At 35.3% G+C, this 22,909-nt stretch overlaps 4 protein-coding genes across 5 annotated transcripts; 3 read left to right on the top strand and 1 right to left on the bottom strand.

Annotated features, from left to right (window-relative positions):
* Positions 1 to 1,144: 1,144 nt before the first annotated feature.
* On the bottom strand, positions 1,145 to 5,625 carry LOC110428233 (S-adenosyl-L-methionine-dependent methyltransferases superfamily protein). Its single transcript, XM_021444000.2, has 7 exons — positions 5,210 to 5,625; positions 4,368 to 5,028; positions 4,028 to 4,238; positions 3,582 to 3,873; positions 2,992 to 3,381; positions 2,279 to 2,356; positions 1,145 to 1,766 (listed from the first exon to the last, which is right to left on the bottom strand). The coding sequence occupies exons 2-7, from the start codon at positions 5,010 to 5,012 to the stop codon at positions 1,535 to 1,537; spliced, it is 1,848 nt and encodes a 615-aa protein (XP_021299675.1). The 5' UTR covers positions 5,013 to 5,028; positions 5,210 to 5,625; the 3' UTR covers positions 1,145 to 1,534.
* A 4,261-nt stretch (positions 5,626 to 9,886) lies between these two features.
* On the top strand, positions 9,887 to 13,869 carry LOC110428257 (CAAX amino terminal protease family protein). 2 transcript variants are annotated; one of them, XM_021444038.2, is made up of 10 exons: positions 9,887 to 10,158; positions 10,238 to 10,332; positions 10,488 to 10,595; positions 10,999 to 11,081; positions 11,377 to 11,510; positions 11,747 to 11,796; positions 11,920 to 12,012; positions 12,913 to 13,004; positions 13,178 to 13,284; positions 13,429 to 13,869. In XM_021444038.2, exons 1-10 carry the CDS (start codon positions 9,943 to 9,945, stop codon positions 13,471 to 13,473), a joined length of 1,023 nt encoding a protein of 340 aa, XP_021299713.2. In that variant the 5' UTR covers positions 9,887 to 9,942; the 3' UTR covers positions 13,474 to 13,869. The 2 variants fall into 2 exon arrangements, with proteins under 2 accessions (XP_021299713.2, XP_021299712.2); XM_021444037.2 differs by having other exon boundaries at positions 10,232 to 10,332.
* Positions 13,870 to 16,751: 2,882 nt separating this feature from the next.
* On the top strand, positions 16,752 to 18,174 carry LOC110428359 (protein FEZ). The gene is made up of 3 exons (XM_021444179.1): positions 16,752 to 16,932; positions 17,026 to 17,327; positions 17,419 to 18,174. Exons 1-3 carry the CDS (start codon positions 16,752 to 16,754, stop codon positions 18,172 to 18,174), a joined length of 1,239 nt encoding a protein of 412 aa, XP_021299854.1.
* Positions 18,175 to 21,783: 3,609 nt separating this feature from the next.
* On the top strand, positions 21,784 to 22,872 carry LOC110428206 (glutathione S-transferase U10-like). Its single transcript, XM_021443955.2, has 2 exons — positions 21,784 to 22,165; positions 22,268 to 22,872. Exons 1-2 carry the CDS (start codon positions 21,830 to 21,832, stop codon positions 22,628 to 22,630), a joined length of 699 nt encoding a protein of 232 aa, XP_021299630.1. The 5' UTR covers positions 21,784 to 21,829; the 3' UTR covers positions 22,631 to 22,872.
* The last annotated feature ends 37 nt before the right edge of the window (positions 22,873 to 22,909 follow it).

Genomic DNA, 22,909 nt, shown 5'->3' with positions numbered 1-22,909 from the left:
TTTTGAACTCTCTTAGAAAGTCCCAAATTAAACTCCCAACAAATCCCAAGTCAAGCTCTCCAAGAGAGCACTGGGGCTCTCAAGGGAGCACCAGATCGTGATGTTCCTAGATCCACATGATTTGATCGAACTTGACACTCTTCGATTAAATCTGATCATTATTTTTTAAAAAAAATTATAATTTGATAATTTTTAAAATTAATAAAAAATAAAAAACAATTTTAACAATGCCACGTCATTAAATTAACAAAATATTAATAATAAACTAATAACTGAATTTATATATCTAAATATTCTTTTAAAAAGGAATTACTTTTGAAAATGGCTGGACCCACTGTATTTTTTACCCATGATAATATCATTATCATGTAAGCTCATAGGTGATCACTCATTTATCTTAAAAATTATTTACAAGGAATCAAAATCCCTTTTCTAATAATCCAAACCAATCCCCTAACTTTGTTCCCCTAACCACAATACAAACTACTTAAAAGAGACTTGGTAGAACCAACCATGAAACATAAGTCATCCACACAAGATTTTGTTTTGCAATTGTTCTCTCTTAAACCCATCAGTATCCAAAGTGTTAGAATTCAGAGATTGATGCATCAAAAAAACCCTAACAAACATTAAAGTGAAGATGATCAAGTCTTAGACTGCCAAATATAGCAAATTTTTCCTCTTTTAGTTTGGCAGGGATGGTACTTTGATCATTTATTTATATACAGATAGAATCCAAATTTGTTTCTGTCATATTTCAAGAGAATTAAACAGGGAAAAAATGAGGAGAGGAATTCAACACGTATGCATCTTATTTATGCTGACCCTACAAATACAATTCATTGCTAACTAACTTAATCATTTGCTCACAATCTTCTTCATCAATGCCATTCAGTCCACACAATTTCTTCCTTTTACCACAAATTGAAAACCAAGCCCTACAATCAGTACGACATCCATCTCAGCTAGCCAAGTCCATACCATCCATATCCTCTAAGAAAAGATTCCAATACATATAACTAAGGAAGTAAGGGTAGATCCAAATATTCAACTTGCAAGTTAAAAAGGAGTGCCTTATATGCACCCGTTAACCGGATCCTTCTTTCTATTCCGTCACAAGGTTACCTCTCAGAGTTTACAAAGATGGAAAGAAAATAGGATTATTGTAATTCAATAAACTTGGGGCACCATTTTTATGAAGAAGTTGACAACTCATTGACAGTCAGAATGTGCATTAACTTCGTGAGTTAACATTTGGACACCAAACAATAGTGGAGGCCAAAATTCAATAATCATAAAACTTTGGAAGCATAGCTTCTATAGTTGTCTATTCATAAATCAATACAAATGAACACAAGACAGTTGATAGTTAGTTTTAACTGGGATCGTGAGTAACCCGCCTCCCCACTCGGAAATGATTCGCGCGCAAAATTTTCAGGGCTGAAATTAATCAATTCATGTGATACAAATCTGTATAACAGAGGGCGTTGCCAGCTCAGTTCATGTCAAGGTTAATAGTTGCTCTTTCGCTGTTTCACTGCATGGATGTCGTGTTCCCACCTACAACCCAATATTGCTTAACAGCAACCAATACCTTCTCAGGAACCAAAGGGCCATCTTCATGGTCAACCATCTTAGTGTCCCACCTCATTCCTGCTGCTATCTTCTTCACTTTAATTAGAACATCAACTTCATCACGGAATATAACTGCACCTTCTGGACGCAAAATTCGGTCCATCTCCAGTAGAATGTCCTCCAGATTACATCTGCAGAGATTCAATTAAATATATAGAAGTTCTAAAGCATAACAAATAGAATGCCACATAGCTCCGGAAATGGCAAGCTCGGATCAAACAACAGATAATAAGTGGATCTCATGTAGGATGATTGTTAAACCCTTGAGAGTGCTGATGCACCATCAACTGAATTTTCCAGTATTGCACAAATTATATATATATATATTCTTTGTCATTGTCAGCTAGCCGACATCAAAAACTTCTTTACAGAATCATTTAATGCACATAGTTCTTTCAAACTACTTTCGCTTGGTTGTGAGTTAAATTGCAGAACAAACACATTGAACTGTTCAAATGAATGGCTTATGAGACGCAGGGACATAGGTTTTTGTGTGGTGGTTATGATTAAAGATATTTCTAACCTTTACTAAAAATGATGTCTAGCATTTAAACAAATATCTTTAAAATTTACATAAAACAACATTACCACAAGTTAGACTGCTCAAAAGTAATGAAATGCACATTTAACAATCGATACTTACTTGTCCTTGTACAAACTGAAAAGACCATAGGCATGAATGAGATCATATGTCCTAGGGTATGTGGAGAAAGCCTCGCACCTGAACCAAAAAAGACAACAATCGAACATGATCAATAATATATGCCATCGTAAATAGGGAGCCAAGTAGTCTACAGTATAAAGTCTTGAGCTAGTTTCTTATCTAACTTAAGATTCTGCTCTCCTTAATTTTCCCTTTTTGCTCCCATGATTTAAAATAGATAACTTCCATATTTCCTCTCTCTTTCTCTCTTTACCTAAAAGCTTTGTCATAGCCAAAAGAATATAGCTTAACAATTCTAATATTAAAAATTATCAAACAAAAATCTTTTACTGATATTTCAAAGCATTGAAAGATGAACATGAACCATATAAAACAACATAACCGTACCCAGGTAAATCAATATGCAAAGTCTACAAAATGCTAATAAGATATTCTTTTAGTTTCAACTTAGCAACTCCAAATATCATAAGTCCGCAAACTTAGGTTTTATCTTGATCATTATTTAGAGCTCTAAGAGACACTTATTTTGTTGGTTAGTTTGATATTAGGAAAGAATTTACCAGACATTATAGAACCATCACAAGGGAAGGCAGGTAAGAGAAAGTTGGTTAGTGTGTTCACACTAGTATAACAAAAAAGAACACTTTAGAACAGCAAAACTACTAATAAAGCCAAAGTTTAGAAAGTCTTACCAGTCATGATAGATGCCAGTCAATCCTCGCTCATAGATGACACCCAGGGTGTCTTTCTCTGCTATAGTGGGCATGACATTCATAACCCATAATTTGGGAGAGTCAAGAGCTGCAGCAAATCCTCCCAAGCCAGCATTCATATCCAAAATGTTGCGATATCTCCCAGAGTCAATAAGTCTATTGATTTTCTTATAAGCTTTTACATGCTTCTTCCACTTATGATTGTCCTCTTGGTATGTCTCAACAGAAAACCCAGGAACACTTCCACTAGCAATTCTGGGAGGAACAGCATATAACCTCTCTGGGAATGGCTTCAGTTCCCCACCAGCAACTTCATCTGGACTGTTAACATCTGGATATGGAGTAATGCATGCATCCATTTTCTTGTACCTAGCAATCACCACAAGAGAAGATGATTAAATGAAATGAAATTTAACATCTGAAAAGTGTGATCCAATGTTATGCTCAAGCAACATTAACTGTAAAAATATATCTGAAATTGGTTTAAAAACCCCAAAAGCAATGCAAAGATAATAACTCTGAAACTTATAGGTTTCAGATCCCACATTGGATCAGAGGATTGCTCATACCAGACATCATTAGCTTCTCCAGCTTTGCAGAAACTAGCTTGAGAATCTTGTCTACCACGACAAGAATCATCATTGACTCTCTTTTGCCAAATGGCAATTTCACCCTTCTCGTGTTTCTTCTCCCAGCAAAGAAGTTTGGCAGTGTCCTCAATCTTTTGTTGTTCCTCCTCAAGTTCCTCCTTGCGACGCTGCCATGCTTTGTAATTGTTCCTCCAATTGATTGGTGGACCTGAAAGTACCCAGTAGCCACCAGGTCTAAGAACACGATCAACCTCCTTCAGGTACATTCCATCTGCAAATAGACAAACACATAATGATTCATCAATCACTCTACTTCTGCTACGAAAAATTTTCACTAAAACAACGCCAAAACAGACAAAATCTACTTAAAATACCAAAAATGTTCGTGATCAAACATAGGAAAACTTTTTCAATATATGACTCACCATTAGCTCCCCATGGGATTAAGCAACGAGAACAGTGGGCCATATCAAAAGCTCTAGATGGATATGGCATCTTAATGGTCCCAAGAACACCAATAACAGCAGGTACACCTCTCTCAAGAGCGAATTGAACCTGTGCTTCATGTGAATCTCTTGGTGCAAAAGACATGGCAATAACATTTCTACTCCAAAGGTATGCACCCCAACTTGCAACCTATACAAAATAAACCAAACCAATTATAAGATTCAGTACCTACATAGATTCACAAAGATACAACGTCAAGTGCATCCTTCCAGTACAAATAGATAGATCAACAGAAAAAGTTTGCAGAGCATGACATACCCCACAACCGGTATCAAGTGCAGTCCTAACCGTCCCGTTAGTAATTGGTATCACTGAAGCAAGCTGATCAATATACTTATCCGCCCCTTGCGGAAACTGGGTTCCTCCACCAGGAAATCTAAATACATTACCTTCATATTGGATCCAATTCTGAATAGCCTTCTCAACCGTCAAGGCCTTGTATGGGGCATTAGCATAAGGCACATAATCCCGACTCTTAGGCCAAGGAAACGGGGTCACATATCCTTTAGGTGCCGGGACAAGACAATGCAACTTCTCTTCCTCCCTCGGGCAATGCCTCTCGCGGTAAATCATGTTGTCCCTAGGGAAAGTCATGGCTCGCTTTTGATCCTGGCAAGGGGTGTAATCAACGTAACGAGGACCACAGGGCTCGAAAGATTTCGACTTTTCGGATTCATCCACGTTCCCGACTTCACCGGCGTGATGGGTTTCAAAGTTCAAGCTCGGTACGATGTTGCAATCTGCACCATGTTTAGTCATCTCTAAAGCTATACTGTCCCCTTTACCGAAACCACTCCTTTGCCATGCTCCCAATATGTAGAAAAAACAACATAATCCGACAACAATAAATATTTGGATCGAACTCCTCGTTCTACCATCAGCTGAATTCGGTTTCAGTGCCATAATTTTAAACAATAACCTGCCAATCAATTCCCAGCATTTTAGATCAATAAAGAGAGCAAAAGGATCTAATTATCAGAAACAGAAATCAGTCGATTTTAACGTCAATTTCACCCAACCAGCTAAAGAGCTCACTTGAGTAAATTCTGAAAATCATGATGATTCAAAACAAAGAAACCAAAAATTGTCGGACGACTTACCAATCGCATCAATATGGCGAAATCAGTGGTTTCAAGATCTCCAAAAATAAAAAATCAAAAAAATCAAAAAATTATTTTCCAATATTGAAATTTCTTTTTTAAAATTTCATGTAATGATGATCGGAGAAGCGAAAGATCCTTCAGATACGTGTCGATGGATCACTGACAAATACTGTAAAACTCTAATCCCTCTCGATTATAGCAAATCAAAGCAGAAGAAGATGATGATCGAAATCGAAAGGAAAACGGGACGGACGTGGCACAGAACCAAAGCGCAGAAAAGCCTTTGTGCTTACTACGCAGCTTTATCGATGGGGGATAAGCGATAAAAGCTTTTATTTAATTAAATAAAAGAAAATTGAAAATCGGAAAACGCACGTCCTTCTCGATCTTTATCTGTCGTATCAGTATTTCGGTCGATGTGAGATATTTTCAGCTCTCAAAGAAACGACGTGGGATACGATAGGATAGATACTTTATAGGAGTCCACACCTTATATTATTAAACTCGATTAATTAAAATTAACATATCTAAATTCGAGTGAAGTAATTATTATCAATTAAAAATAAAAAAAATATTAACAAAAATTTTATAATTGATTACTTTATATTATTTGATTTGATTAAAAATTTTAAAAATTTTATTATAGAATTTAGATATGATAAATAATATTAATTATTCAAAATTTGATTGTAAATAGTAATTAAATTATATTTTTAATTATTAATCATTTATAATTAATGTGCTTTATTAAAATTTACTTTGTTTAAAATTATTAATCATTTATAATTAATGTGCTTTATTAAAATTTACTTTGTTTAAAATATAGTTTTAAACTAATTTTGATTTCTATTAATATAAATTAATTAATTAAATTTAAATTTGACTCCGCGTTTGTCAGAGAATGCAAAACGGGGTGCGCAATGCGCATTAGATAGGCAGTGGGGACCCACGCGCCAAAGGAAAGTGGAAAAATTGAGTGGAAAATATGAGCGGGTGGGTCCCGAATCCATGAGAATGGGGGGATCTTAGATCTAAAGATTAAACCTTTTTTAAAAGTCGGTGATTGATGATGGATGGATGGTGATACGATGAAGATGATGATGATGGAGATTTGAGAGGGGAAGAGGAGGGACGGCTGTGGACCGTCCGATGGTAGGTAAAAGTGCATCAAATGGGGTTGGGTCTAAAAACACGAAAGATGTGTGACGGGGCAGATGGCAGTTCAATCCAAGACAGATGTGTGAAAACGTTGTAGCCATGGGAAGCTAGGAAAATGGCTTTGATTTGATTTGGTTCGGTGTGTCAAAGGGGCTTAAATTCAGGCAATGATTTTGAAGTAATTGAAAAAAGGTATGTGAGTGGGAAAGAGATTCCATTTGTTTCCAATTTCTTTTTAACAAGATATTGCCTGTATTTCAATTTCCGATAAATAAAAATTTTTAAAAAAATTTTTAAACGTAAATATTGTATATTCTATTATATTAATTTTTATCTCATGGCATATAGTCTATATTATGTATTCATATTGCTCTCTTTACAAAAAGTTAATCTGATAAAATGTATATATAGATGAGAGTTTATTATTTTCACGCTCAATTTGTGTTATATATTTGAAATATTATATTTTTTATTTAAAAAATTTGAATCAGTATCATTTTAATCACATATCAAAATATTCATTTATCATGTAAATATCTATTTTAAAAATTATATATATATATGAGGGAAGGGATCCCTTTGTTTTTCAAACTCATTTTAGTAAGCTATATGTGTAGAGATCCTTGTCCATTAACACATGACATTTAATTGACATTTTGGGGACCTTCTCTTTGCTAAAAAAAGAGTATGGGGACACCCAAATAATAATGACCACTGACACTATTGCTATCTTCATAAAGTTTGGATTTTTGGATTTTTCCAAGTAATCTTTATTCATTTATTGGCCTCTCACTATCAATACTCATTTATGAACCAAATTTATTTCTAAATAGTGCAAAAATACATATGAGATGAGATCTTAAAAGTATACAAGTCAATCTAACATTTTCATTATTACTTAAGTTTCACATCTATTATTATAAATACCATGTTATGAATAAAGTTTTTAATCGATGGACTTACTGTATTAATTCGGTTCAATCAGTTAATTTAGTTTTATTTAAATTATACACATTTTTGAGTAACTCGTAAATTCAATCTTTTTTTTTTAAGATTTAAATGCAACACGAACTCAAACAATATCTTAATCTCACTACCATAACTTCATTATAGATACTATATTTTAACCTAATTTTTCTATACTATTGGACCAATATCTAATTACTTTAGATGACCACAAAAGAAAAAAAAATAGTATAGTTTCCATGAACATGAAGTACCAAACCAACAGGACGGCAAGATGATGCTGAATCATGGCATTAACAATAGTATAGGTCAAAGGTTTATCTAATAAATGATTAAGGTTTGGATCAACTTTCCCTATTTCAACCAGCATCATGGGGCATACCTAGGATTGCATTGGTGACCATGCTGTCTCTTGCAAGAATCAAAATCCTTTTATTTTATGACTGGACCCCATCCTGTTTAATGATTAATTAATTCTTTTGTTCATGTTGCTTGCATGATGATGGAAGTGTTGCTTATTTTTAATTAGGCATCTTTATAGAATTATAGAGATAGAAAAAGGGTTTTTTTTTTTTTTCTATTAGATTTTGTTTTGATTTGTTCCCCTGGTTTTGATAGAATTTGGTAGGCTTTGCAGGATTTAGATCGGATCAAGGAGCTCAGCTAGGATTAAGGTTAGGAGCAAAGCACAAACAATCTGACTCTTAGAATATATAAATATAGTTGGAAAAATCAACTTTTTAAATTTAACATTTTGTAATTTAAACTGTGTACTCATATGAATAGAAAATATTAATTAACACAAATAAAAACAAGTATCAACCGGTCAAAACTAATTGAATAGATCGAATGTCGTTTGATTTGTTCGATTATTAATTAATTAGTTTAGTTCAATTTGACAATGGTTAGAGTACAGATTAAAAGTTCAAAACCTGATTAGGGTTTAATTAAAGAAATAGCTTTAGTTAATGAACTCTTTTACTATTTAAGCCATGCATATATACAGTTGGAAAAGTCAGCTTTTTAGGGTATTGTTTTGGATAAATTACAAATATTCAATAAAGAAAATGGTGAGCATTTTGCAAATAGAGGTATTTGGCAGTGAGATAATGTCTCCCACCTAACAATCAAATGACATATTGCTATTTGTTTTTTTCCCAATAACATGACGTTGACTCTCCATTTTTGTTTTTTTTTTATTTTTCATTTTTTGCTTTTAATAGAGAAAATTGAGAGAGTGTTGGTGGCATTAATATTGCTTTAAAGTTTAGCACAAATAGGTACAAATTTTTATAGCTGGAAAGGGGAGGAAAAAGGGTTAGCAGTATGATTGGTAGACATTTGATTGCCTTAAATGAATTGTATCTTCACGTGAGAAACCCGCCGGATCTGGACTTCAAATATTGAAAATTGGGGAATACATGCACTGACCAAAACAAAATCAATCATTGAAATAAATATTCAGATGCAATTTTTTATTCTCTTTAAATACTTCGGATTCGAAAAAAACCCATAGGGTCCATCCTTAATGATAAATGGTAAACAATTGGAAGTGGACCCCCTACCCAATTATTCCAGGCCTATTAATTTCTATGTCATGCATGAACAATATCTGTTTTTGACCTTGAGCTGTTCTGCACATACCTACTTCCCTTCGCTCAGCAAGCTCCCAATGGGATTGCTCGCCAGATGACCCATTTGATTTGCTGTGGAATGTCAGGTTTTCATGTGCATTCCAGGGTCCACGCGTATTATTAATAAATGGAAAATGATTCATGCCCAACTGTTTTTTTTTACTATATTTAGTGTGCCAAAGTCTAAAGGCCGACAGATTGGTCTAATTGCATTACATTACCAAACCATGGGCAATTGCAAACCAGAAGTCAGTAGATTTGGCCTCTTAGCACCTTGGTTCATGTATTGGAATTGCCTTGTCAAGCCCCAGCAGTCAACCACTAGAGATCTTTCATGTAAGTTTGAGCATTTTTGTTCACATTTACTCAAATTTCTTCTTGAACGAAACCCATGACTTTCCACTAGTCGCCAATGACTACTCACAAACATAAAAGATTAAATTATATAATTAATTTCTATATTTTATAAAAAAATTAATTTAATTTTTATACAATAATTTATATAAATTAAATTTTTATATTTTTCAATTTATTTAAATTTCCACCGTTAAGTAACATTAGATTGATTGTTATAAAGTGACATTCACTATGTACTGATATGGTATTAATTAGATTGACAACATATTTATGTTGACATGGCTCTTGTTAATCTGACAATTTTAATCAATTACAAAATATGTTTATATCATGTTTATTTCAATTTTTATATTATGATAAAATGCCATGTCAATTTATATAAATTATTATATAAAGATTAAATTCATATTTTTTTACAAAATATAAAGATTAATTGTATAATTTTATTGAAGTAAAAGTATGCCGATAGAATCGTAATTTAGAAAACTTCAGGGACCTGTTTTATTATTACCAAATTTTCTATTTTTCTTTCTAATCTTTCGGACATTACCCCGTAAAGGCCGGAAACCTTATCGCGATATCGTAAACTCGAAACCTTCTTCCATCAAACAAAGAATGGTTGCGACGATGATTTCATGTCTAGCTCAAAGCTACCTCTCTGCTTCGCCCGAACCCGTAACCAAACGAGCTCGGGTCAATCTTCTCAACAGACCAATCACTCTTTTAAGGTTCCCTAACAGTGCGAGGCTAACTCCGCTTCCTCGGAGAGGGCTGCTTCCCCTTTGCTTTTTCAATGCTGGCGGAGACCCTGATTCCAATTTCCAAGAAAGGGTATAAAATTTGGTTCCTGAAACTTGTAAAACTGTGGGGTGATTTAGCAGTCTGATTTTGTTTTTTTCTTAAGTCCCAGGAAGAGACTAATTTGGAGTGGCCTATACTCAAGCGATGGGAGGTTCCCTGGGAGTGGCAAACCGTTTCATTAACTTCACTTGCTTGTGGATTAAGGTGCGTTCCTTCTCTTTTTCTCACTCTTTTAAGTTGAAGATGCTTAAATTATACTGTTTCTTGGGAAATCTGTGCAGTTATTATTTATAAATGGTGTGTGATTGTTTGTGTGTGGTATATTTGGTTAAGAATGAAATTAAAATTTTCCCAGGCAGTTTTATTTTGACAGGATTGATAGAGACAGCAGCTATACCGTATCTAGGACTTAAAATTGAAGAATTGAGTTTGGATGAGAAGGCTGAGATACTGTTTGTGGATCAGAGGTATGCAACTATGCATCACTGCAGTTAAGTTCTAACTAAAGATGGTGTCCCAAAATGTTTATGAAATTGATGGTAACCGGAATTTCCAGTTTAAGTTTGCCAAATACTGACTATTTACTTTCCAACCTCCTGCATAGATGATGTTTTGTGTTCTTCAGTGTCAGTCTTTACTTGATTTTATGGATAAGTTATGTTGAAACTTAGATTCTCCTCATATAACAGAATTGTCAAACTTGCTTTATTGGTTTAGAATTTTTCAGTTTATGTTATGTTGTAGGTACAGATCATTGTTTGGATAGATTTTCCTTGATTGGTCATGGATTATGTACCCTTGGAATTAGATTGCGGGGCTTTTTTAAGGTATAAAAATGGGTCTAATTCTTGTTTGATATTGTTTTGGCAGCATTACAACTTTAGTTGTACTTGGAGTTTTATATGGTGTAGCCAACAGCTTTCAACCCCTTCCTGAAGACCTATTTTGCTATGGTATTTATTATGCAGAACCCTTTAATTGCTTTATCCTCTATGCGCCTTATCAAATTTTGTCTTATTCAGTTAGGCCACATTGAAAATAGGCATTATCTCATTCTTATAGTGTATAAGAGCATTTGCATGAATGACTGTCTATCAATCTTTTCTGATTGTTTAAATGGAAAATTGAAATTAATATGTTGATACTAATTAAAGATTTAAAAAAAAAATTTAAAGCCATACTTGACTGGTAATGCTCTTGATGCTGTTGTCCAGATTGTCAACCTAATGTTGTGTGATACTCTTTCAGATTTGAAGGAACCTTTCAATCTTCAGAAAGGATGGGTCCTGTGGGCAGTGATTGGTCTTGTTGGCGCTATTATTGCAATTTCTTTAACAGGGGCTGCCATGTCCTTGTTTCGTGGGGAGGATCCGCAAAGAGAGGTTAGAAATGATTTGGAACTATTTGTCCTTAAGAAAGGATAATCAAGTGGATTCCACTTTCTTTTGCAGGATTTAATGCTTAGGAGCATTTATTTTGAAATTGTGTATGAGCCTTACACTCTGGGGGATTTAGATTTGGTTACTGTCTTCTTGGAGCTATGGTCAAGTTATCTAAAATTCGTTTGCTTTCCGAAATGTAATGAATTCTTTATTGACTACTAGAACCTTTTTTTCAGACTGATGCTCTAGTTCGCTTGCTTCCATTAATTGGGTCATCAAGTATAAGGTACTCTTCATATTTTGGTTGTGGAATTGGTTAGAATTATTTGTATCTTATAGGTTCTAAATGTTATGGATTTCACTAGAAGTGGAATTCAAGTAGAATTGATCATTTTGATATCTATTGTAGCACTGCTTGCTTGGTGGGCATCACAGGTGTTCTGGCTCCAATTCTCGAGGAGACTGTGTTTCGAGGGTTTTTTATGACTTCCCTGACAAAGTGGTATTTTTACTTATCTATTTCTTAGTAGTTAATAAGAAGCTCTCTTGGCTGTGTTGCCTTGATGAAATGTACGAACATGCATTTGTTACGGGCCAACTATCCTAGTGCTAACTTCTTTTTCCTTTGTTGAGAATGGACAATTTTTAAAGACTTGAAGCATGTTGAGAAAACTCCTATACCTTTAGTTTAGTTCTATGTACTGTTAAAGATGTGATTCACCCTGTAAAGCAAATTGCTGATACAGAAAACAGTTCTTAGAAAAGAATAACGGAAAATGTAATTTGGGTTAGGTAGTGGAAGCAAAGGAAGTGATTTTATGATGAATTTATGATCTAAACATATGTATCAAAAACAGGGAATTATGTGATGAACAGGCTGTGCTTATGACATAAATGGCATCGTGTTAAGAATCAGTGTACTAATTATAAAAGAATAGTGTAACAAGTATGCAACTAAAAGGTTTAAATAAAGGGAAATGCAATTAGAAAGCCTTACTTTAGGTTAATAGGACTGTGATAGTATTTTTTTGTTCACAAAGAAAAATGGCTTCAGTAATAAGCATAATATGGCCCCAGTTGTTGGCTCTATAAAGGCTGCGGAAACTCAAGAAGTAGGTGGATCTAGACAGTATGAGACACACACTTACCAAAGTGTAGATGTGGCCATTTAAAGTAGATGCTGACTAAGATTTGTAGATTCAAACATAAATAGTTTGAAATGAGGCTTGAGTGGGTACATCAGATTGTTAATTGCAAGATAGTGAACTGTCTATATGTTAATCTTTAGGTGCTACTTGTTCTTTTAAGTGCTATGGATAGTGAACTGTCTATATTTGACCTCGTTATAGATTCTCTATCAATTCACAACATGGTTTGATGTTTTCTGCAATTCCTCATTCAGGGTTCCTACACCAGTTTCTGTAATCATCAGTGCTGCTGTATTTGCTCTTGCACATCTCACTCCTGGAGAGTTTCCGCAGCTATTTGTACTAGGTAATGCATGACACTGTAAACTACTAGGTGGAGGATATATTGAGAACCAATAATCAGTCAAGTTCGCCCTTCACAATCCCAATCCATTAAGATATATCTGAATAGACTTTTCAGTGGACATCGGACATTTCCATCTATCTTGTAGAAACCAATAGACTTCATGGTCTATGTAGGAACTGCTTTGGGATTTTCATATGCTCAAACTCGCAATCTGGTGACCCCCATCACAATCCATGCTTTATGGAACTCAGGAGTGATTTTGCTTCTTACCTTGCTTCAGGTAAATTTTTCACTTCCACTGATTAAATAGAAGTTTCTCTGTACGACTTTGATTTTGACTTGGAATTCTTGGAATCTTCTGTCGCAAGGAAATGTAGTATCACGAAACTGATTTATCTCCTGGTTTTTGTGTATGTGTGTGCAGTTGCAAGGTTATGACATCAAGGAATTGTTACAGGCAACCTCATGAGGTTAAAAGTTTGATTCCAGCAATATAATAAAATTGAGTTTTTCTCCTTGCTGGTGGCCATGATAATGGAGCTTTGTGTGGGTTTGCTTCTTAGCTGTCAGTCTTCATGCTTCAAAATCAACTTTTAGTGTCATTGCATAAAAAAAAAGTGAGCCAAAGAAGCATGAGTGTTGAAAGCATATGCATGTATAAAGTTGATCAGTAACTCCCGATCAAATTATGAGTATAGATTCTTCAGCACAACTGGTATGCATTCTTAGATCTGTAAAGAATCGCAGTTCTTTTTCTAAGTTAGAAAGAACTGCTGTTCTTTTTCTAAGTGGTTTCTAACTTTGACAAAGACAAGCTCATGGAGCCTATAGAATGCTGGTTAATTTACTCAGGCTCGTCCCCTAAGCACATAAGACTTTCTCTAACATTAGTAGTACAAATGTCATTGAGCAAAGCTGACGTTATCTGGACTGCAGCCTAAGGCGCACATTGAATTTTTTCTCACCTCTCAAAGCAACAAGTGAGTAAGATGTCTTATAAACCAAGATTTGCCCTTTCATTATTAAGGAAAAGATACAGCTCACGTGCTGACCTGCTGCCCACTTGCATGTTTGGAATGCTTTCATGTCTTAATAATGGATCATTGATCTTTATTGCTAGTCTTCTTCAAAACAACTCAATGTAGTTTGATTTTTACTATGTTTTTTGGAATTTTAACAAGCTTAAACAGACAGTTGGTGGGAGGTTTGAAATGAGCCAAAACAATGAGCAGACTACCATGACTGTTGCAAGACTAGGGCAGATGCAAGGAAAGAATAAAATTGACTCCGAATTTTTTTTATCCGGGAGGAAAATTCAAATCTAACTCTTCAAATATAAAGATAAGTGTGAGATATATTTATTATTGAATTAAATACCTGAATAGGTCTTGGATTCGGGTTTTTTGTGAACTTCGAATTCTTTATGGGTTTTACGGAAATAGACAAACTTCATAAAGAGGAAAGAAAACCCATTATGATCTACTTAAATGTGGATTTGGATTAGGTGAACAAGAAAGACAATGGGATTTGAAATCATTTTTTCAACAAAAGTGGGCTTTTGCCATTTCCATGATTGTAATTAAGGGGATTAATGTTTCACGTAGAAAGAGGCATAGAAGCTTGGGTTTGAAGAGTTTGACCTTTTTTTTTTATCGATAAACTATGGTTACACGCTTGGGAAGCAAGCCCTAGGTCAAGGAACAGACAAAAAGGGTTCCAACCGAGGACTAGATTTGGGGAGTTTCACTGAATTTGGGGTCCCAAGTTCGGCATTTGACTCAGTGAACTCAACCCCCATTAAATTCATGGTACTAAACTTGCCAGCCAATTAGTAGACAATTTTTTTTTTTACCAAGTTCTTAAGTACAAAAAATTGGAGTCTCTAAGGCAAGGATATCCGAGAAGGTGTTTGAAGCCAAAATTCAAACTTGGGTTTTAGTTTCAATTTGTTGTCTCTTCATTGCCATTACCAAAAAGCAAGAAATATTTGAGGAATTCTATAGTACTTGGTTTTCCAATGCCCCCACCAAACATACATATAGACTCTCTTTCACCTTGTATTTAACTATCATAGAACCATGAAATTTTGTTCCAGTTAATCACATGGCCATAGGTCATTTCTAAAATGAAATTAAGCGACTTGGTCATTGACTCATTGCTCATCCCTAATATGTACTAATGCAGACTTGGTTCTTGCTTCTTTTTTAAGTTTGAGGCAATATCTAATCCAAATTTGAAGCAGCAGTCTCAATATGGAAAAACAAGAGTATGATCACAGAACAAGTAGTGTGAATAGAAATGAAATGTTTGTGATGTCGTTATTATCACAGAACGAAAAATATGAATAAAAATGAAATTTTTATAACATGATGTCGAAATGTTGATTACCTATTTTTTTTTTCTGAAAAAAGGTTTTTTTTGTAAGTTTAACTAATGAGAAGTCTAAGAGGATAGCCCTTGAGCCTGGTAATGGTGGTTGTTGACCCTATGTTGGTATTACTAACTTGGTTGGGTTTGAATAGTTTGTGTTGTGCTATTTTCTTCTGTAGCGGAAGAATGGAGGTTAATTGTTAAAGCCTTTGGGTCATAATTTGCCCTACAGCTAGGATTCCAGAAAGTCAAAATGATTTGGTTTAAGAGGTTTGAATTTGGTAACTCTGAAAGATAGGTGAGTTTCTGGTCAACAGAGATACTCTTCCTAAGCCTGTATGTTTCCCAGTTAGGGCAAGTGGTCCTATAATTAATTCCTTGCATTAAACTTGATCATTCATCACACACGTTCATTGATTTGTTGCAATCCCAGAAGTCTGAACTGATACAAAGGGAAAAAATAGTATTATAAATCTGACAGAGTCAGTGGAATAGAAGCTGTGGGAATGGAATAGAAGCTGAATTTTATCGGATTCTGAGAAAGCTAAACAAATATCATTAGATTAAATCCTGAACACTCACATAGGAATTTCACAGTTGAATATAAATTTCAGGTTTGGGGTATTGGGAGTTGGGTTCGGGTCCATGTTTCCATATAATAATTCAAACAAAGACCATGGAAGTATCTGTTATTTCTTTTGTCTTGATTTGAAATGGACAGGCAGGAAAAAAAAATCATGGGTTTTGGATTAAAAAATTGCAGGGTTAACAGTCATGTTATTATCCCCAGATGCTGCTGATTTTGTAGCTTTTCTTGAGATTCTTCCATTTGGATTAAACAAATAAACTCAGAATGGGGTTCATTAAGGTCTTCAAGTAAGAAATAAGAGTCTCTTGTACAAAGACTTGGGCTTCTTGGTAGTTGTTCTTTTTCTTTCTTTTAAGACCCTTTGCCAATTCGCTTCTTTGGTGAGCCAACGCAATCCTCGCAAAACACACACTCCTTTCAAAGTCACCAGAAAAGGCGGCTGATCCTTCGGGGGCAGACCCCTCCTCAGGAAGCATATATTGGCTTCAAATTAAGTGAACTTTCACTCTCAACTTGGTGTCTTCGATAGTTCGTATCCTTTTTTTTTTAAGTTTGCTTCATTGTCAAGCTGTTCTTCTGTCAGGAAAGTTTCTTGCTCTTCCAGTTTTCCTCTAGGGTTTAACATATAGTTCCTGATCAGAAACTTTCCATCTATTTGCTTTTGGATTCAACTTTCAGTTTGAGGAAAGAAAATAGAGAAAAGGAGACCTTGGGATCTCTACCTTATATTTGTTTTGTTTTCTTACGGTGTCTGTATATCCTAGCTAGGTAGGGAAGCAGAGAAAAGAATGGATGAGAGAAATGATACTGAAAAAATGGAAGAAGTCATGCTTCCAGGGTTCAGGTTTCATCCAACTGATGAAGAACTTGTTGGGTTTTATCTGAAAAGAAAGATTCAGCAGCGCCCTCTCTCGATAGAGCTGATTAAGCAACTAGACATCTATAAATATGATCCATGGGATCTTCCTAGTAAGTTAATCCTAATATATATATGCTTGTCTCAGTGTCTGAAAGTCTTACATAAAGAATGGAAACTGACAGTTGCTGTTTCTTTTCATGTAGAGCTGGCAACCACCGGAGAGAAAGAGTGGTATTTCTACTGTCCCAGGGACAGAAAATACAGAAACAGTGCGAGGCCAAACCGAGTAACTGGAGCAGGGTTTTGGAAAGCCACAGGAACTGACCGCCCCATCTATTCCTCGGATGGCACCAAGTGCATTGGCTTGAAGAAATCTCTTGTTTTCTACAAAGGCAGAGCAGCCAAAGGGGTCAAAACTGATTGGATGATGCATGAGTTTAGGTTACCTTCCCTCACTGACTCTGCACCACCAAAGAGATTCTTGGACAAAAGCCTCCCCGCCAATGTAAAGAATCTGAACAGAAAACCACTTCTTTCAAACACCCTTTTCTTTTTTTAATGTAAACTTACTGATTGGTCGATCATTGTACTTGCAGGACTCATGGGCGATATGCAGGATATTCAAGAAAACCAACTCCACAGCTCAAAGAGCTCTTTCTCAATCCTGGGTTTCTCCAATACCTGAAACATCATCAATGTCTGATATGCCTAGTAGAGGTTCAAACAGTTCTCAACTTTCTTCAGAGAACTTACTGCTGACAACAAAAACCAGCTCCTCAGCGGCCCAGTTTAACCATGACGCTGACATACTACAAACATCAGCTGCTGCATTTTCCCCCCTAGAACACTTCCTCTCTTACAAGCCCGTCACCCAGATGGCTGGGAAGCCACCTCAGCTTCCGGCCATCTCCAGCACTGGAGACCTAACCAGCTTTATTTTTGCACCTCTTGAAACCTCATCATTCCCTGCCAAATCCGCCGCTGACGTTACTTCCATGTTGCTAAACATGTCATCTTCCATGCTTGGAGATTACGGTAAGGCAGCCTCAGATAGTACTGTACATTTTGGTGGAGGATCACAAGATCATTGCAATGGCTGCTTCCCAGGGACTTTGCCCCACGAGATGCAAGGCAACATCAACAACAATGGAGATCACGAAAGTTCCCTATTAAAAAACCTGAACGTGATGACCCATGTTGATGATCAGTGGGAACCTGTCCGATCCATTGGATTCCCCTTCAGCTTGCCCATGAGTATGGGAGATGCTTGGAAGCCAAGCATGCCTTGGGATTCTTCATGTCCCAGTGAGATGTCAACAAGTTTTTCCACCACGACCAAGTGCTATACTTGATGTAATTGATATACTGTGAAAAACAATATATCCCCTTATCAGAAATTAGCTAGGCAGCAAGTTTTTCTGTTTTTTAACATTAACTTGTAGAATCCTTTGTCTAGGCATCAAATCATTTCATTATTTTGAGAAAGGAAATTTTACAGTTAATTAAGGTATTTCATCTAAGTAAATAATTAAAAACACATAAAATATATGCATGCACTATATATATTTAAACAATATAGTCACATAAAGTATTTATATATGTTTAGTAGACCATTTTCACCTTAGTTGTTTCATTATTTAGATAATTAAATTCCCATGTGAAGCTTACAATTCCATTAGTAGGATTTGAATGACAAATTCAACCATTGCCGGAAAACGTCACCCAGCTTATGAAAATTGATTGTACAAAAACACATTGTTTTGCTTCTAGCCGTACAATGTCTGGGTGACGTTTGCCGGCCATGGTTTTCTTGCTGACATTGTTGGTGACCAAAACGAAAGAATCCTGAAACCTGAATCAATCGGGAATGGAGGAGTAGTTTGGTAGGATGCTGATCGATGTGTTGGTCTTCAACACTTGGAATGAGGGGCTTCAACCTGCAAAGAAGCAATCGTAAGATCGATTTGATTTTCTACTATTATATTGATTGATTACATCTCTTATATCACTACTCTGATGCTTAGGAAAACTTTTTGGTGGTGGCAACTGCACCAGATGGGATATTATACACTCAAGAAGCCAACGTCAGGTATAAGGACATGGATCGATCGGTTGTTTATGAGAAAACTTTTCATGCATTTATAGTGGGTACTACGCTCTCCATCATGTTAGCTTTTTTAAGAGAAGGTAGTAGAACTGTGATAATTTGTCGTTGAATTGAATGAAAGAAAATATCATATTAAGCGTTTTAAAGAAAATAAGTAAAAAACTTGTAAATGTAAGCATTATATCCCATTAGATTAACTTATTAGAAAGAGGATAATGATTCTATGACACGATCAGCTGAGCTATGTGAGTATACTCCACCGTCTATACCAAGAAAACCAGGGTTATCTTCCAGGATGTTTCCCCATATCATTTCAAGTAACCTGTTAATGTTTGCTCTAAGCAAAACAAAACAAAAATGCCATCATCTTCTCTTTATCCGAATCTTCTCAAAGTTCTTTCAAATACTAGTCCAAGAGATTGGGAAGACCTGAATGCAAAGAATTGTAAAAGGGAAACGAGGGAGCAGTCCCAGGGCATAAATATCCAGGAGGTCCACATCCAGCAGAAGCTGTGCTGGTGAAAGTTTCAGAACAGGATATCTAAATGAGTTCATTTGCTTAATGTAACAGCCCTGCCACAGCTAAGCAAAGATGGGCATCCTTCCATCTATGGTACTCAAGGCGTCGATTGCTCCCGTTGGTGTCTTCCCTGGAGTAACAGATGCTTGGAATGAACTCTTATATACAAGTCTGTCAGGCTACGAGACATCCTTTGGCAATGTTTTCTCATGAAGAAATTTACACTACCTCCATGCACAACCATCTAATTTACATGGCTGTATTTAGACTATAAACAAATGAAATACTACTACTTATAATACAAGTAATTAAAAGCACAATAAGAAAATTTTGCAGTCTCGTATGAATGCTTTACTCTATAATTTTATTTAGACTATATAATAAGTCATCTTAAACAACTTATATTATATAATCAATCGATGCAATGTAATATTTTACAGACCGTATAATCAATCGATTTGATTGGCTTGTTAATAAATTAGAAAATTAGACTTTCAATTCTTTTTATTAAAGTCATAAAAAAATGAGAGTCAAAATAGTTGAAAAGTTCTTGTATTAAGGTATTTTTTTCAATTAAGTCTCTTTACTCAAAATTGTAATATTTTAATCTTTTAATTTTAAAATTGTTTCAATTTAATCTCTCTAATATTTTTTTTTGTTCAAATTAACCGTTATTATGACGTGACATACAAAGGGGTTTTGGATTTTTTTTGTTCAAATTGACCGATATTGTGACGTGGCATACAAAGGGGTTTTGGTTGCTGGTGTGGCAACCCAACCTTGAAGTGTGACGTGGCAACTTTGGACATATATCGCTAACGTGGCATTTATGGGTTCAAGTTGCCACATAGCACTCTTAGAGTGTGATACGTGGCAATTTATTCTTCATTGAATACACTTGTTGATATTTGAATCAGAATATCTAGTAAATAAATTAATATCTTTATCATCACACCTAAATTTTTACATTTAATAATGTTTTACTTGAATTTCTTTTCTTATTTTTTTTTTCATAAAACTACGTCGTTTTGAAGTTTTCTTCTCTTTCTTATTTTTTTTTCTTTCTTTCTATAAAACTACATTGTTTTGAGAAAAAGGTTTCAAAGGGTTTTTATTGTTATGGTTTTTGAGAGTATAAAAAGGTTTCAAAATGACGAAGTTTTATAAAAAGAAAAAGAAAAAAAATGAAATTCAAGCAAAATATTATTAAATGTAAGAGTTTAGATGTGACCTTAAAAATATAAGGTTATTTACTAGAGTTATTGGGTTCAAATCTAAGAGTGCCACATCTTGAAGTGTGACGTGCCACTACCATATCAGCAACCAAAACCTTTACCTTTTTTATATGCCACATCAACACCGTAACGGTCAATTTAGATAAAAAATATTAAAGGGATTAAATTGAAACAATTTTTCGATCTTAAAGTGTGATATGACACTATCATATCAGCAATCAAAACCCATTTTATATGTCACATCAATGTTGACCGCAGCAGTATAACAATTAATTTAGATGAAAAATGTGAGAGGGATTAAATGTTAGAGGGACTTAATTGAAGCAATTCTCCGATCTTGAAATGTGACATGGCACTGCCATATCAGTAACCAAAACCCCTTCTATACGTCACATCAATGTTGACTTCCACACTGTAACAATTAATTTAGACGAAAAATGTTAGAGAGACTAAATTGAAATAATTTTTAAAATTAAGGATATTTCAATTTTTAAGAGTGCCACGTCTTGAAGTGTGATGTGCCACTATCATATCAGCAACCAAAACCCTTACCCCTTTTATATGCCACGTCAAAATCGTAATAGTCAATTTGGACAAAAAATGTTTAGAGAGATTAAATTGAAGCAATGCTCCAATCTTGAAGTGTGACATGGCATTACTATATTAGAACCAAAACTCCTTTTATATGTCACATCAATGTTGACCTTAGCACTATAACAGTTAATTTAAACGAAAAATATTAAAGGTATTAAATTGAAGTAATTTTTAAAATTAAAAAGCTAAAATGTTATGGTTTTGAATAAAAAGACTAAGTTATAGAAAATGTTTTAATACAAAGACATTTAAGGATTTTGACTAAAACATGGGCTAAACTTGTACATTTGCCACCTCTAAACTAGTCAATCAGGATATATAAAAAAAAGAGGTTCCTGCGGCTATCTTATCAGCCAAGAAAACATTTTGTTTAGGACCAATTAAAAATTTAAACCATCTTTGAACTTCTTCCCCAAGTCTTTGACTTGTTCAAAGTTGGTACTTTCTCCCCTTCTTCACTCATCCTTCTCTAACATAGCTGCAATTATATAAATGCCTCAAACCGTCCCAAGAAGCATCACACCAATAGAAGAGGTAAAAGCAACATATAGATGCTGAGAATGGAAGGGAAACAAAGCCAGGTTGTACTGATTGGGACATGGGCTAGCGGCTATTGCAAGAGAGTTGAATTGGCCCTCAAGCTTAAGGGCATACCCTACGAATATATAGAGGAAGACCTGGAAAACAAGAGCTCGCTGCTCCGCCACTCCAATCCTGTCCACAAGAAGGTGCCTGTGCTGTTGCACGATGGTATACCCATTGCTGAATCACTTGTAATACTTGAATACATCGATGAGTACTGGAGCAATGTTGCTCCCAAACTCTTACCGGAGGATCCTTACCAGAGAGCCAAAATTCGCTTTTGGGCCAATTATCATGACCAGAAGGTACTTGATCACTCTTTGCTTTCATGTTATTATTGCGCATTATTTTCATCTTTGGATGTTAATCAAATTGCTCTTGATTACCAAATTGCTCTTGGTTACCAGATCATGCCGGCTATTTTGCGCATCGCCTTGTCTCAAGGCGAAGAACGTGACCAAGCCATCGAGGACCACCATGAATTGCTGAAGGTGTTTGAAGAAGGTATCGAGAAGGACTTTCCGGCCAAATCTCCGTTCCTCAACGGTGACAGCCTGGGATTTCTTGATGTCATTGTCGGGACAGTTGCATGCAACTACCAGGCCTTTCATGAAGTGGTTACTGTGATTTTTGAACCAGCAAAACACCCTTCGTTTTTCTCATGGGTGACTGCTCTGAAAGAACACCCTCTGATCAAAGACGTTCTACCTCCTCATGACAAACTGGTTGCCTTGATGAGAAAGAAGTATTGCCAATCTCCTAAAGCTTAGATTCAGATACATAAACAGCCTATCACTACCATTTTATAGGCCTGCCAATATGAATATCATGTACTCAATGTTTGTACCTGAAATAAAAGTCTAACTAGTCTGTTTTCCGAACTCAACCATCAAGTTCATAGAAAAAGATGATGGCTAAAGCATAATGTAATTCAGAAAAAGTTGAAACTGCTCAGCTCAGATCATTCTGCAAGAGCTCCTATGATGTAAACCATGTATTAGTCAGACCTCATACAACATTTGACTGAAAAAAGCTATCAAGATGTAGTT

This window comes from Theobroma umbraticum, unplaced genomic scaffold (assembly GCF_002168275.2).
Source record: "Theobroma umbraticum cultivar Fairchild unplaced genomic scaffold, ASM216827v3 scaffold_31.0, whole genome shotgun sequence".
NCBI lineage: Eukaryota > Viridiplantae > Streptophyta > Magnoliopsida > Malvales > Malvaceae > Theobroma > Theobroma umbraticum.
Note: the sequence above shows the minus strand (reverse complement) of the source record. Positions and strands in the feature narration are given on the sequence as shown.

Coding starts and splice junctions, on each gene's coding strand:
- LOC110428359 (XM_021444179.1), top strand. CDS start 16,752: ATGGATGAGAGAAATGATACTGAAAAAATGGAAGAAGTCATGCTTCCA. Junction 16,933..17,025: donor TGATCCATGGGATCTTCCTA/GTAAGTTAATCC, acceptor CTTTTCATGTAG/AGCTGGCAACCACCGGAGAG. Junction 17,328..17,418: donor ACAAAAGCCTCCCCGCCAAT/GTAAAGAATCTG, acceptor TTGTACTTGCAG/GACTCATGGGCGATATGCAG.
- LOC110428206 (XM_021443955.2), top strand. CDS start 21,830: ATGCTGAGAATGGAAGGGAAACAAAGCCAGGTTGTACTGATTGGGACA. Junction 22,166..22,267: donor CCAATTATCATGACCAGAAG/GTACTTGATCAC, acceptor CTTGGTTACCAG/ATCATGCCGGCTATTTTGCG.
- LOC110428233 (XM_021444000.2), bottom strand. CDS start 5,012: ATGGCACTGAAACCGAATTCAGCTGATGGTAGAACGAGGAGTTCGATC. Junction 3,382..3,581: donor GGAGAAGCTAATGATGTCTG/GTATGAGCAATC, acceptor GGTGATTGCTAG/GTACAAGAAAATGGATGCAT. Junction 1,767..2,278: donor TTCAGTTTGTACAAGGACAA/GTAAGTATCGAT, acceptor GAATCTCTGCAG/ATGTAATCTGGAGGACATTC.
- LOC110428257 (XM_021444037.2), top strand. CDS start 9,943: ATGGTTGCGACGATGATTTCATGTCTAGCTCAAAGCTACCTCTCTGCT. Junction 10,159..10,231: donor ATTCCAATTTCCAAGAAAGG/GTATAAAATTTG, acceptor TTTTTTCTTAAG/TCCCAGGAAGAGACTAATTT. Junction 11,082..11,376: donor TGAAGACCTATTTTGCTATG/GTATTTATTATG, acceptor ATACTCTTTCAG/ATTTGAAGGAACCTTTCAAT.